Below are 14,999 nucleotides of genomic sequence, written 5' to 3'. Positions count from 1 at the left end.
CCCCCTCCAGTAACTCATCTATGTCCCCCCCTCAGTAACTAATCTATGTTCCCCCTCCAGTAACTCATCTATGTCCCCCCTCAGTAACTAATCTATTTTCCCCCCCCTCGGTAACTCATCTATGTCCACCCCCTCAGTAACTAATCTATGCCCCCCCTCAGTAACTCATCTATGTCCCCCCCTCAGTAACTAATCTATTTTCCCCCTCTGTAACTCATCTATGTCCACCCCCTCAGTAACTAATCTATGCCCCCTCAGTAACTCATCTATGCCCCCCCTCAGTAACTCATCTATGTCCCCCCCTCAGTAACTCATCTATGTCCCCCCTCAGTAACTAATCTATGTCCCCCCTCTATGGTAATCTAATCTATGTCCCCCCCCTCAACTAATCTATGTAACTAATCTATGTCCCCCCCCTCAGTAACTAATCCCCCCTCAGTAACTAATCCCCCCCTATGTCCCTCCCCCCCCCTCAGTAACTAATCTATGTCACCCCCTCAGTAACTAATCTATGTCCCCCCTCAGTAACTAATCTATGCCCCCCCAGTAACTAATCTAACTAATCTATGCCCCCCCTCAGTAATTAATCCCCCCCCTCGGTAACTAATCTATGACCCCCCCCCTGTAACTAATTTATGTCCCCCCTGTAACTAATTTATGTCCCCCCTCGGTAACTAATCTATGTCCCCCCTCGGTAACTAATCTATGTCCCCCCTCAGTAACTAATCTATGTCACCCCCTCAGTAACTAATCTATGTCACCCCCTCAGTAACTCATCTATGTCCCCCCTCAGTAACTCATCTATGTCACCCCCCCTCAGTAACTAATCTATGTCCCCCTCAGTAACTAATCTATGTCACCCCCTCAGTAACTAATCTATGTCACCCCCTCAGTAACTCATCTATGTCCCCCCTCAGTAACTCATCTATGTCCCCCCTCAGTAACTCATCTATGTCCCCCACCCCTCGGTAACTCATCTATGTCCCCCCCTCAGTAACTCATCTATGTCCCCCCTCAGTAACTCATCTATGTCACCCCCTCAGTAACTCATCTATGTCCCCCCCCTCAGTAACTCATCTATGCCACCCCCTCAGTAACTCATCTATGTCCCCCCTCAGTAACTCATCTATGTCACCCCCTCAGTAACTCATCTATGTCCCCCCCCCTCGGTAACTCATCTATGTCCCCCCCCCCTCAGTAACTCATCTATGTCCCCCCCTCAGTAACTCATCTATGTCCCCCCCCCCTCAGTAACTAATCTATGTCCACCCCCTCAGTAACTAATCTATGTCCCCCCCTCAGTAACTAATCTATGTCCCCCCTCGGTAACTCATCTATGTTCCCTCCCTCAGTAACTCATCTATGTCCACCCCCTCGGTAACTCATCTATGTCCACCCCCTCAGTAACTAATCTATGTTCCCTCCCTCAGTAACGAATCTATGTCCCCCCCCTCAGTAACTAATCTATGTTCCCCCTCGGTAACTAATCTATGTCCACCCCCTCAGTAACTCATCTATGTTCCCTCCCTCAGTAACTCATCTATGTCCACCCCCTCGGTAACTCATCTATGTCCACCCCCTCAGTAACGAATCTATGTTCCCTCCCTCAGTAACTCATCTATGTTCCCCCTCAGTAACTCATCTATGCCCCCTCCCCTCAGTAACTCATCTATGTCCCCCCTCGTAACTAATCTATGTCACCCCCTCAGTAACTAATCTATGTGACCCCCTCAGTAACTAATCTATGTTACCCCCTCAGTAACTAATCTTTGCCCCCCCCCCTCGGTAACTAATCTATGCCCCCCTCGGTAATTAATCTATGTCCCCCCTCGATAACTCATCTATGTCCACCCCCTCAGTAACTAATCTATGTCCCCCCTCAGTAACTAATCTATTGTCCCCCCTCAGTAACTAATCTATTGTCCCCCCCCTCAGTAACTCATCTATGTTCCCCCCCTCGGTAACTAATCTATGCCCCCCCCGGTAATTAATCTATGTCCCCCCTCGATAACTCATCTATGTCCCCCCCCTCAGTAACTAATCTATGTCCCCCTCAGTAACTAATCTATTGTCCCCCTCAGTAACTAATCTATTGTCCCCCCCCTCAGTAACTCATCTATGTTCCCCCCCCTCGGTAACTAATCTATGCCCCCCTCGGTAATTAATCTATGTCCCCCTCGATAACTCATCTATGTCCACCCCCCCTCAGTAACTAATCTATGTCCCCCCCTCAGTAACTAATCTATTGTCCCCCCCCTCAGTAACTAATCTATTGTCCCCCCTCAGTAACTAATCTATGTCCCCCCTCAGTAACTAATCTATGTCCCCCCCCTCAGTAACTAATCTATGTACCCCCTCAGTAACTAATCTATGTCCCCCCCTCAGTAACTCATCTATGTTCCCCCTTCAGTAACTAATCTATGTACCCCCTCAGTAACTAATCTATTGTCCCCCCTCAGTAACTCATCTATGTTCCCCCCTCGGTAACTCATCTATTTTCCCCCTCGGTAACTAATCTATGCCCCCCCTCAGTAACTAATCTATGTTCCCCCTCTCGGTAACTAATCTATGTTCCCCCTCAGCAACTAATCTATGTCACCCCCCCCTCAGTAACTAATCTATGCCCCCCCTCGGTAACTAATCTATGTCACCCCCTCAGTAACTAATCTATGTCCCCCCCTCAGTAACTAATCTATGTCACCCCCTCAGTAACTAATCTATGTCACCCCCCCCTCAGTAACTAATCTATGTCCCCCCCTCAGTAACTAATCTATGTCACCCCCTCAGTAACTAAACTATGTCACCCCCCCCCTCAGTAACTAATCTATGTCCCCCCTCAGTAACTAATCTATGTCCCCCCCTCAGTAACTAATCAATGCCCCCCCTCGGTAACTCATCTATGTCCCCCCTCAGTAACTATTCTATGTCCCCCGCTCAGTAACTAATCTATGTCCCCCCTCGATAACTCATCTATGTCACCCCCTCAGTAACTAATCTATGTCCCCCCTCAGTAACTAATCTATGTCACCCCCTCAGTAACTAATCTATGTCACCCCCCCCTCAGTAACTAATCTATGTCCCCCCTCAGTAACTAATCTATGTCCCCCCCTCAGTAACTAATCAATGCCCCCCCTCGGTAACTCATCTATGTTCCACCCCCTCAGTAACTATTCTATGTCCCCCCGCTCAGTAACTAATCTATGTCCCCCCCTCGGTAACTCATCTATGCCCCCCCTCAGTAACTCATCTATGCCCCCCCTCAGTAACTAATCTATGTACCCCCTCAGTAACTAATCTATGTACCCCCTCAGTAACTAATCTATGTCACCCCCTCAGTAACTAATCTATGTCACCCCCCTCAGTAACTAATCTATGTCCCCCCTCAGTAACTAATCTATGTCCCCCCTCAGTAACTAATCAATGCCCCCCTCGGTAACTCATCTATGTCCCCCCCTCAGTAACTATTCTATGTCCCCCCGCTCAGTAACTAATCTATGTCCCCCCCCTCGATAACTCATCTATGTCACCCCCTCAGTAACTAATCTATGTCCCCCCTCAGTAACTAATCTATGTCACCCCCTCAGTAACTAATCTATGTCACCCCCCCTCAGTAACTAATCTATGTCCCCCTCAGTAACTAATCTATGTCCCCCTCAGTAACTAATCAATGCCCCCCTCGGTAACTCATCTATGTTCCACCCCTCAGTAACTATTCTATGTCCCCCGCTCAGTAACTAATCTATGTCCCCCCTCGGTAACTCATCTATGCCCCCCCTCAGTAACTCATCTATGCCCCCTCAGTAACTAATCTATGTACCCCCTCAGTAACTAATCTATGTACCCCCTCAGTAACTAATCTATGTCCCCCCTCAGTAACTCATCTATGTTCCCCCTTCAGTAACTAATCTATGTACCCCCCTCAGTAACTAATCTATTGTCCCCCCCTCAGTAACTCATCTATGTTCCCCCTCGGTAACTCATCTATTTTCCCCCTCGGTAACTAATCTATGCCCCCCTCAGTAACTAATCTATGTTCCCCCTCTCGGTAACTAATCTATTTTCCCCCCTCGGTAACTAATCTATTTTCCCCCCTCGGTAACTAATCTATGCCCCCCCTCGGTAACTAATCTATGTCACCCCCTCAGTAACTAATCTATGTCCCCCCTCAGTAACTAATCTATGTTCCCCCCTCAGTAAGTAATCTATGTCACCCCCCTCAGTAACTAATCTATGCCCCCCTCGGTAACTAATCTATGTCACCCCCTCAGTAACTAATCTATGTCACCCCCTCAGTAACTAATCTATGTCACCCCCCTCAGTAACTAATCTATGTCCCCCTCAGTAACTAATCTATGTCCCCCCCCTCAGTAACTAATCAATGCCCCCCTCGGTAACTCATCTATGTCCCCCCCTCAGTAACTCATCTTTGTTCCACCCCTCAGTAACTATTCTATGTCCCCCCGCTCAGTAACTAATCTATGTCCCCCCTCGATAACTCATCTATGTCACCCCCTCAGTAACTAATCTATGTCCCCCCTCAGTAACTAATCTATGTCACCCCCTCAGTAACTAATCTATGTCACCCCCCCCTCAGTAACTAATCTATGTCCCCCCTCAGTAACTAATCTATGTCCCCCCCTCAGTAACTAATCAATGCCCCCTCGGTAACTAATCTATGTCCCCCCCTCAGTAACTAATCTATGTCCCCCCTCAGTAACTCATCTATGTTCCACCCCCTCAGTAACTATTCTATGTCCCCCGCTCAGTAACTAATCTATGTCCCCCCCCTCAGTAACTCATCTATGCCCCCCCCCCTCAGTAACTCATCTATGCCCCCCCCCTCAGTAACTAATCTATGTCCCCCCTCAGTAACTAATCTATGCCCCCCCTCAGTAACTAATCTATGTTCCCCCTCAGTAACTAATCTATGTCACCCCCTCAGTAACTAATCTATGCCCCCCCCTCAGTAACTCATCTATTTACCCCCCCTCAGTAACTCATCTATGTTCCCCCCTCAGTAACTCATCTATGCCCCCCCCCCAGTAACTAATCTATGTCCCCCCCAGTAACTAATCTATGCCCCCCCCCCCAGTAACTAATCTATGTTCCCCCTCAGTAACTAATCTATGTCCCCCCTCAGTAACTAATCTATGTCACCCCCAGTAACTAATCTATGTCCCCCCAGTAACTAATCTATGCCCCCCTCAGTAACTAATCTATGCCCCCTCAGTAACTCATCTATGTCCCCCCCTCAGTAACTAATCTATGCCCCCCCTCGGTAACTAATCTATGTCCACCCCCTCAGTAACTCATCTATGCCCCCTCCCCCTCAGTAACTCATCTATGTCCCCCCCTCGGTAACTAATCTATGTCACCCCCTCAGTAACTAATCTATGTGACCCCCTCAGTAACTAATCTATGTTACCCCCTCAGTAACTAATCTTTGCCCCCCTCGGTAACTAATCTATGCCCCCCTCGGTAATTAATCTATGTCCCCCTCGATAACTCATCTATGTCCACCCCCTCAGTAACTAATCTATGTCCCCCCTCAGTAACTAATCTATTGTCCCCCCTCAGTAACTAATCTATTGTCCCCCCTCAGTAACTCATCTATGTTCCCCCCCTCGGTAACTAATCTATGCCCCCCCTCGGTAATTAATCTATGTCCCCCTCGATAACTCATCTATGTCCACGCCCCCTCAGTAACTAATCTATGTCCCCCCTCAGTAACTAATCTATTGTCCCCCCTCAGTAACTAATCTATTGTCCCCCCTCAGTAACTCATCTATGTTCCCCCCTCGGTAACTAATCTATGCCCCCCTCGGTAATTAATCTATGTCCCCCCTCGATAACTCATCTATGTCCACCCCCTCAGTAACTAATCTATGTCCCCCCCTCAGTAACTAATCTATTGTCCCCCCCCAGTAACTAATCTATTGTCCCCCCCCTCAGTAACTAATCTATGTCCCCCCTCAGTAACTAATCTATGTACCCCCTCAGTAACTAATCTATGTCCCCCCCCCCTCAGTAACTCATCTATGTTCCCCCCTTCAGTAACTAATCTATGTACCCCCTCAGTAACTAATCTATTGTCCCCCCCTCAGTAACTCATCTATGATCCCCCCTCGGTAACTCATCTATTTTCCCCCCTCGGTAACTAATCTATGCCCCCTCAGTAACTAATCTATGTTCCCCCCTCTCGGTAACTAATCTATGTTCCCCCTCAGTAACTAATCTATGTCACCCCCCTCAGTAACTAATCTATGCCCCCTCGGTAACTAATCTATGTCACCCCCTCAGTAACTAATCTATGTCCCCCCTCAGTAACTCATCTATGTTCCCCCCCTCATCTATTTTCCCCCCCTCGGTAACTAATCTATGCCCCCCTCAGTAACTAATCTATGTTCCCCCTCTCGGTAACTAATCTATGTTCCCCCTCAGTAACTAATCTATGTCACCCCCCTCAGTAACTAATCTATGCCCCCCCCTCGGTAACTAATCTATGTCACCCCCTCAGTAACTAATCTATGTCCCCCCTCAGTAACTAATCTATGTCACCCCCCTCAGTAACTAATCTATGTCACCCCCCTCAGTAACTAATCTATGTCCCCCCTCAGTAACTAATCTATGTCACCCCCCTCAGTAACTAATCTATGTCACCCCCCCCCCTCAGTAACTAATCTATGTCCCCCCTCAGTAACTAATCTATGTCCCCCCCTCAGTAACTAATCAATGCCCCCCTCGGTAACTCATCTATGTCCCCCCTCAGTAACTATTCTATGTCCCCCGCTCAGTAACTAATCTATGTCCCCCCTCGATAACTCATCTATGTCACCCCCTCAGTAACTAATCTATGTCCCCCCTCAGTAACTAATCTATGTCACCCCCTCAGTAACTAATCTATGTCACCCCCCCCTCAGTAACTAATCTATGTCCCCCTCAGTAACTAATCTATGTCCCCCCTCAGTAACTAATCAATGCCCCCCTCGGTAACTCATCTATGTTCCACCCCTCAGTAACTATTCTATGTCCCCCGCTCAGTAACTAATCTATGTCCCCCCTCTCATCTATGCCCCCCCCCTCAGTAACTCATCTATGCCCCCTCAGTAACTAATCTATGTACCCCCTCAGTAACTAATCTATGTACCCCCCTCAGTAACTAATCTATGTCCCCCCTCAGTAACTCATCTATGTTCCCCCTTCAGTAACTAATCTATGTACCCCCTCAGTAACTAATCTATTGTCCCCCCCCCCTCAGTAACTCATCTATGTTCCCCCCTCGGTAACTCATCTATTTTCCCCCCTCGGTAACTAATCTATGCCCCCCTCAGTAACTAATCTATGTTCCCCCTCTCGGTAACTAATCTATTTTCCCCCTCGGTAACTAATCTATTTTCCCCCTCGGTAACTAATCTATTTTCCCCCTCGGTAACTAATCTATGCCCCCCTCGGTAACTAATCTATGTCACCCCCTCAGTAACTAATCTATGTCCCCCTCAGAAACTAATCTATGTTCCCCCCCCTCAGTAAGTAATCTATGTCCCCCTCAGTAACTAATCTATGCCCCCCCTCGGTAACTAATCTATGTCACCCCCTCAGTAACTAATCTATGTCACCCCCCTCAGTAACTAATCTATGTCACCCCCCTCAGTAACTAATCTATGTCCCCCCTCAGTAACTAATCAATGCCCCCCCTCGGTAACTCATCTATGTCCCCCCTCAGTAACTCATCTTTGTTCCACCCCTCAGTAACTATTCTATGTCCCCCGCTCAGTAACTAATCTATGTCCCCCTCGATAACTCATCTATGTCACCCCCTCAGTAACTAATCTATGTCCCCCCTCAGTAACTAATCTATGTCACCCCCTCAGTAACTAATCTATGTCACCCCCCTCAGTAACTAATCTATGTCCCCCCCTCAGTAACTAATCTATGTCCCCCCTCAGTAACTAATCAATGTCCCCCCCTCGGTAACTAATCTATGTCCCCCCCCTCAGTAACTAATCTATGTCCCCCCTCAGTAACTAATCTATGTCCCCCCTCAGTAACTCATCTATGTTCCACCCCCTCAGTAACTATTCTATGTCCCCCGCTCAGTAACTCATCTATGCCCCCCGCTCAGTAACTCATCTATGCCCCCCTCAGTAACTCATCTATGCCCCCCCCTCAGTAACTCATCTATGCCCCCCCTCAGTAACTAATCTATGCCCCCCCCCTCAGTAACTAATCTATGTTCCCCCTCAGTAACTAATCTATGTCACCCCCAGTAACTAATCTATGCCCCCCCTCAGTAACTCATCTATTTACCCCCCCCTCAGTAACTCATCTATGTTCCCCCTCAGTAACTCATCTATGCCCCCCCCTCAGTAACTAATCTATGTCCCCCCTCAGTAACTAATCTATGCCCCCCCCCTCAGTAACTAATCTATGTTCCCCCTCAGTAACTAATCTATGTCCCCCCCCTCAGTAACTAATCTATGTCACCCCCAGTAACTAATCTATGTCCCCCCAGTAACTAATCTATGCCCCCTCAGTAACTAATCTATGCCCCCCTCAGTAACTCATCTATGTCCCCCCTCAGTAACTAATCTATGCCCCCCCTCAGTAACTAATCTATGCCCCCCCTCAGTAACTAATCTATGTTCCCCCTCTCAGTAACTAATCTATGCCCCCCCTCAGTAACTAATCTATGCCCCCCCTCAGTAACTCATCTATGTCCCCCCTCAGTAACTCATCTATGTCCCCCCTCAGTAAGTAATCTCTGACCCCCCCCCTCAGTAAGTAATCTATGACCCCCCCCCTCAGTAACTCTTATGTCTCCACCCCCTCAGTAACTAATCTATATCCCCCCTCAGTAACTCATCTATTTACCCCTCCCCCCAGTAACTAATCTATGCACCCCCCAAGTAACTCATCTATTTACCCCTCCCCCCTCAGTAACTAATCTATGTCCCCCCAGTAACTAATCTATTGTCCCCCTCAGTAACTAATCTATTGTCCCCCCTCAGTAACTAATCTATGTTCCCCCCTCGGTAACTCATCTATGTTCCCCCCCTCGGTAACTAATCTATTGTCACCCCCTCGGTAACTAATCAATGCCCCCCTCGGTAACTAATCTATGCCCCCCCCAGTAACTAATCTATGCCCCCCCTCAGTAACTAATCTATGCCCCCCCTCGGTAACTAATCTATCCCCCCTCGGTAACTAATCTATGCCCCCCTCGGTAACTAATCTATGCCCCCCCTCGGTAACTAATCTATGCCCCCCCTCAGTAACTAATCTATTGCCCCCCTCAGTAACTAATCTATTGCCCCCCCCCTCAGTAACTAATCTATGTCCCCCCTCAGTAACTAATCTACGTCCCCCCTCAGTAACTAATCTATGTCCCCCCCCCCTCAGTAACTAATCTATGTTCCCCCTCAGTAACTAATCTATGTCCCCCCCAGTAACTAATCTATGTCCCCCCTCAGTAACTCATCTATGTCCCCCCTCAGTAACTAATCTATGTCCCCCCTCCAGTAACTAATCTATGTCCCCCCTCAGTAACTAATCTATGTCCCCCCTCAGTAACTAATCTATGTCCCCCCTCAGTAACTAATCTATGTCCCCCCTCCAGTAACTAATCTATGTCCCCCCTCAGTAACTAATCTATGTCCCCCCTCAGTAACTAATCTATGTCCCCCCTCCAGTAACTAATCTATGTCCCCCCCCTCAGTAACTAATCTATGTCACCCCCTCAGTAACTAATCAATGCCCCCCCTCGGTAACTCATCTATGTCCCCCCTCAGTAACTCATCTATGTTCCCCCTCAGTAACTCATCTATTGTCCCCCCTCGGTAACTAATCTATGTTCCACCCCCTCAGTAACTATTCTATGTCCTCCCCCTCAGTAACTAATCTATGTCCCCCCTCGATAACTCATCTATGCCCCCCTCAGTAACTAATCTATGTCCCCCCTCGGTAACTAATCTATGCCCCCCCCCTCAGTAACTAATCAATGCCCCCCCTCAGTAACTAATCTATGTACCCCCCTATGTTCCCCCCCCTCGGTAATTAATCTATACCCCCCCTCGGTAATAACGTCATGGCTAATCTATGCCCCCCCTCAGTAACTAATCTATGCCCCCCCCTCAGTAACTCATCTATGCCCCCCCTCAGTAACTCATCTATGTCCACCCCCTCAGTAACTAATCTACGTCCCCCTCAGTAACTCATCTATGTCCACCCCCTCAGTAACTCATCTATGTCCCCCCTCAGTAACTAATCTATGTCCCCCCCCTCAGTAACTCATCTATGCCCCCCCTCAGTAACTCATCTATGTCCCCCCTCAGTAACTAATCTATGCCCCCCCCCCCTCAGTAACTAATCTATGTCCCCCTCAGTAACTCATCTATGCCCCCCCTCAGTAACTAATCTATGCCCCCCCCCTCAGTAACTAATCTATGCCCCCCCCTCAGTAACTAATCTATGCCCCCCCCTCAGTAACTCATCTATGCCCCCCCCTCAGTAACTCATCTATGCCCCCCCCCTCAGTAACTCATCTATGCCCCCCCCCTCAGTAACTAATCTATGCCCCCCCTCAGTAACTCATCTATGCCCCCTCAGTACTCATCTATGTCCCCCCTCAGTAACTAATCTATTCCCCCTCATTAACTAATCTATGTCCCCCCTCAGTAACTCATCTATGTCCCCCCTCAGTAACTCATCTATGTCCCCCCCTCAGTAACTCATCTATGTCCCCCCTCAGTAACTCATCTATGTCCCCCCCCTCAGTAACTAATCTATGTCCCCCCTCAGTAACTCATCTATGTCCCCCCTCAGTAACTCATCTATGTCCCCCCTCAGTAACTCATCTATGTCCCCCCTCAGTAACTCATCTATGTCCCCCCCTCAGTAACTCATCTATGTCCCCCCCTCAGTAACTAATCTATTCCCCCTCATTAACTAATCTATGCCCCCTCAGTAACTCATCTATGCCCCCTCAGTAAGTAATCTATGTCCCCCCTCAGTAACTCATCTATGTTACCCCCCCCCCTCAGTAAGTAATCTATGTCCCCCCTCAGTAACTAATCTATGTCCCCCCTCAGTAACTAATCTATGTCCCCCCTCAGTAACTAATCTATGTCCCCCCTCAGTAAGTAATCTATGTCCCCCCCCTCAGTAACTCATCTATGTTACCCCCTCAGTAACTAATCTATGTCCCCCCTCAGTAACTAATCTATGTCCCCCCTCAGTAACTAATCTATGTCCCCCCTCAGTAACTAATCTATGTCCCCCCTCAGTAACTCATCTATGTCCCCCTCAGTAACTAATCTATGTCCCCCCCCTCAGTAACTCATCTATGTCCCCCCCCTCAGTAACTAATCTATGTTCCCCCCCCAGTAACTAATCTATGTCCCCCCTCAGTAACTCATCCATGTCGTCCCCCTCAGTAACTAATCTATGCCCCCCCCAATAACTAATCTATTTCCCCCTCCTCAGTCATTTATCTATATCCCTCCCCCTCAGTAACTAATCTATGCCCCCCCCCTCAGTAACTAATCTATGTCCCCCCCTATGTTCCCCCCTCGGTAATTAATCTATGCCCCCCTCGGTAACTAATCTATGCCCCCTCAGTAACTAATCTATGCCCCCTCAGTAACTCATCTATGCCCCCTCAGTAACTCATCTATGTCCACCCCCTCAGTAACTAATCTACGTCCCCCCCTCAGTAACTCATCTATGTCCACCCCCTCAGTAACTCATCTATGTCCCCCCAGTAACTAATCTATGTCCCCCCTCAGTAACTCTTATGTCCCCCCTCAGTAACTCATCTATGCCCCCTCAGTAACTCATCTATGTCCCCCCCCTCAGTAACTAATCTATGCCCCCCCTCAGTAACTAATCTATGCCCCCCCCCTCAGTAACTCATCTATGCCCCCCCTCAGTAACTAATCTATGCCCCCCCCCTCAGTAACTAATCTATGCCCCCCCTCAGTAACTAATCCCCTCATCTATGCCCCCCCTCAGTAACTCATCTATGCCCCCCCCTCAGTAACTAATCTATGCCCCCTCAGTAACTCATCTATGCCCCCCCTCAGTAAGTAATCTATGTCCCCCCTCAGTAACTAATCTATGCCCCCCCTCAGTAACTCATCTATGCCCCCCTCAGTAAGTAATCTATGTCCCCCCTCAGTAACTAATCTATGTCCCCCCTCAGTAAGTAATCTATGTCCCCCCTCAGTAACTAATCTATGTCCCCCCTCAGTAACTCATCTATGTCCCCCCCCTCAGTAACTCATCTATGTCCCCCCTCAGTAACTAATCTATGTCCCCCCTCAGTAAGTAATCTATGTCCCCCCTCAGTAACTCATCTATGCCCCCTCAGTAACTCATCTATGTCCCCCCTCAGTAACTCATCTATGTCCCCCCTCAGTAACTAATCTATGTCCCCCCTCAGTAACTCATCTATGTCCCCCCCTCAGTAACTAATCTATGCCCCCCCCCCTCAGTAACTCATCTATGTCCCCCCTCAGTAACTAATCTATGTCCCCCCTCAGTAACTCATCTATGTCCCCCCTCAGTAACTAATCTATGCCCCCCCCCTCAGTAACTCATCTATGTCCCCCCTCAGTAACTAATCTATTCCCCCCTCATTAACTAATCTATGTCCCCCCTCAGTAACTCATCTATGTCCCCCCTCAGTAACTCATCTATGTCCCCCCTCAGTAACTCATCTATGTCCCCCCTCAGTAACTCATCTATGTCCCCCCTCAGTAACTCATCTATGTCCCCCCTCAGTAACTCATCTATGTCCCCCCTCAGTAACTCATCTATGTCCCCCCCTCAGTAACTCATCTATGTCCCCCCTCAGTAACTCATCTATGTCCCCCCCTCAGTAACTCATCTATTCCCCCTCATTAACTAATCTATGCCCCCCCTCAGTAACTCATCTATGCCCCCCCCCTCAGTAAGTAATCTATGCCCCCCCCTCAGTAACTCATCTATGTTACCCCCTCAGTAAGTAATCTATGTCCCCCTCAGTAACTAATCTATGTCCCCCCTCAGTAAGTAATCTATGTCCCCCCCTCAGTAACTAATCTATGTCCCCCCCTCAGTAAGTAATCTATGTCCCCCTCAGTAACTCATCTATGTTACCCCCTCAGTAACTAATCTATGTCCCCCCTCAGTAACTAATCTATGTCCCCCCTCAGTAACTAATCTATGTCCCCCCCTCAGTAACTAATCTATGTCCCCCCCTCAGTAACTCATCTATGTCCCCCTCAGTAACTAATCTATGTCCCCCCCTCAGTAACTCATCTATGTCCCCCCTCAGTAACTAATCTATGTTCCCCCCCCAGTAACTAATCTATGTCGTCCCCCTCAGTAACTCATCTATGTCGTCCCCCTCAGTAACTAATCTATGCCCCCCCCAATAACTAATTCATTTCCCCCCTCCTCAGTCATTTATCTATATCCCTCCCCCTCAGTAACTAATCTATGCCCCCCCCCCAGTAACTAATCTATGCCCCCCCCGCCCCCCTCCTCAGTAACTAATCTATTTCCCCCCCCGCCCCCTCCTCAGTAACTAATCTATTTCCCCCTATTCCAGAGATCAGATCTTCAACCAGTCGACAGAGCTGGTGTGCAGGGCGTATGGAGAGGTGTACACAGCCGTGACCAGCCCAGCCAACAGCTACAAGGAACTAGACAACCTGGTGCCACGGTCTCCTCAGCAGGTCCAGGCTCTGCTGTCCTGACACACCTGGTCTCACCTGGGCTCTACGTGTCTCTCTGGACCCACCTGAAGCCTACTCACACAGTGGTGAAGGAAGATAGGCCAATGGCTTTGTGAAGTTGACCGTTATATGAAATGATTGTGTGTTCTGTTATAACCTGGTATATGTAAATATAACTGGGAATAAATTAGGATTGAACAGGAACTCGTTGGTCTATTTTCTAATTACAAAGAGTCAACAACAATGGACTTGCTTTGGAGAGTGACACAAACCAGCTGAAACTAGAGCAGACAGGGAGGTGTGTTTTGGACTCTTGGTCTACTGAGTGTTTCGTCCTCTCGTTCCCGTATCTCGGCATGAATCACAGTGTCTGCCAGGAGAGAGAACAGCTCGCACTCTGAAAAAAAAAAAAAAAAAAAAACATTTACGGCCCTGCTCCACGTGAATGGAGATTCCCACCAGCTCAGAGAAACTCTTACTTCTCTCTCTCAATTCAATTCAAGGGCTTTATTGGCATGGGTAACATGTGTTAACATTGCCAAAGCAAGTAAGGTAGATAATATATAAAGTGAAATAAACAATAAAAATTAACAGCAGACATCACACATACAGAAGTTTCAAAACAATAAAGACATTACAAATGTCATATTATATATATATATATACAGTGTTTTTACAATGTACAAATGGTAAAGGACACAAGATAAAATAATCTCTCTCTCTCTCTGTCTTCTATCTCCCTCTTTCTTTTTCTCTCTCTCTTCGCTTCGGTCTCTAATCAGAAACAGATCAGTCTTCTCATTAAAACTTTTTTTTTCTGTAATAAAATACACTTCAGATGCTTGTGTTTGCAGTCTCTTTTTCTCTCTCCTTCAGAAAGATATGGTTCAATTTTGCGGCCGTGGCCTCGTTGAGACTAGGACCAATCTTGGACAGGCTGAGTGCATTCTACAAGACAATGGAGCTTTCAAGTGTCTCACGGCCCGATCTTGTGTGTGTGTGTGTGTGTGTCTGTGCGCGCCTGGGTGTGTCAGAAGTCACACCATCATTTAATTGCAGTGAAAATGCCTGCCAGGCTCAATTCAACAGCTATATTTAGGTTGAGAAGTAGAAGAGAGAGATGATATGATGGTGATATGATATTGCATGCTGTCTATTAATAGTCAGTTTCAGGCACGTAAAAAAAAACAGCTCTCAATACTGTAGTGTTTCAGAGTATTGAAGGGAAGGAAGAGAAGGGAAGGGGTTGTTCTATGAGACTTGTGTGTTGGACGTATTGAC

General features: G+C 47.9%; 1 protein-coding gene across 1 annotated transcript in view; it reads left to right on the top strand.

Moving 5' to 3' along the window:
• The window catches only part of LOC135551588 (conserved oligomeric Golgi complex subunit 6-like), a 27,542-nt gene extending 12,979 nt beyond the window's left edge, over positions 1 to 14,563 (top strand). Inside the window, exon 3 of the mRNA XM_064982790.1 lies at positions 13,592 to 14,563. Within this exon, the coding sequence (XP_064838862.1) occupies positions 13,592 to 13,739 (148 nt within the window). The 3' untranslated portion in view covers positions 13,740 to 14,563. The remainder of the gene's footprint in view (positions 1 to 13,591) is intronic.
• Positions 14,564 to 14,999: the final 436 nt, after the last annotated feature.

Source organism: Oncorhynchus masou, chromosome 13 (assembly GCF_036934945.1).
Source record: "Oncorhynchus masou masou isolate Uvic2021 chromosome 13, UVic_Omas_1.1, whole genome shotgun sequence".
NCBI lineage: Eukaryota > Metazoa > Chordata > Actinopteri > Salmoniformes > Salmonidae > Oncorhynchus > Oncorhynchus masou.
This window is presented reverse-complemented; position numbering and strand designations above follow the sequence as displayed.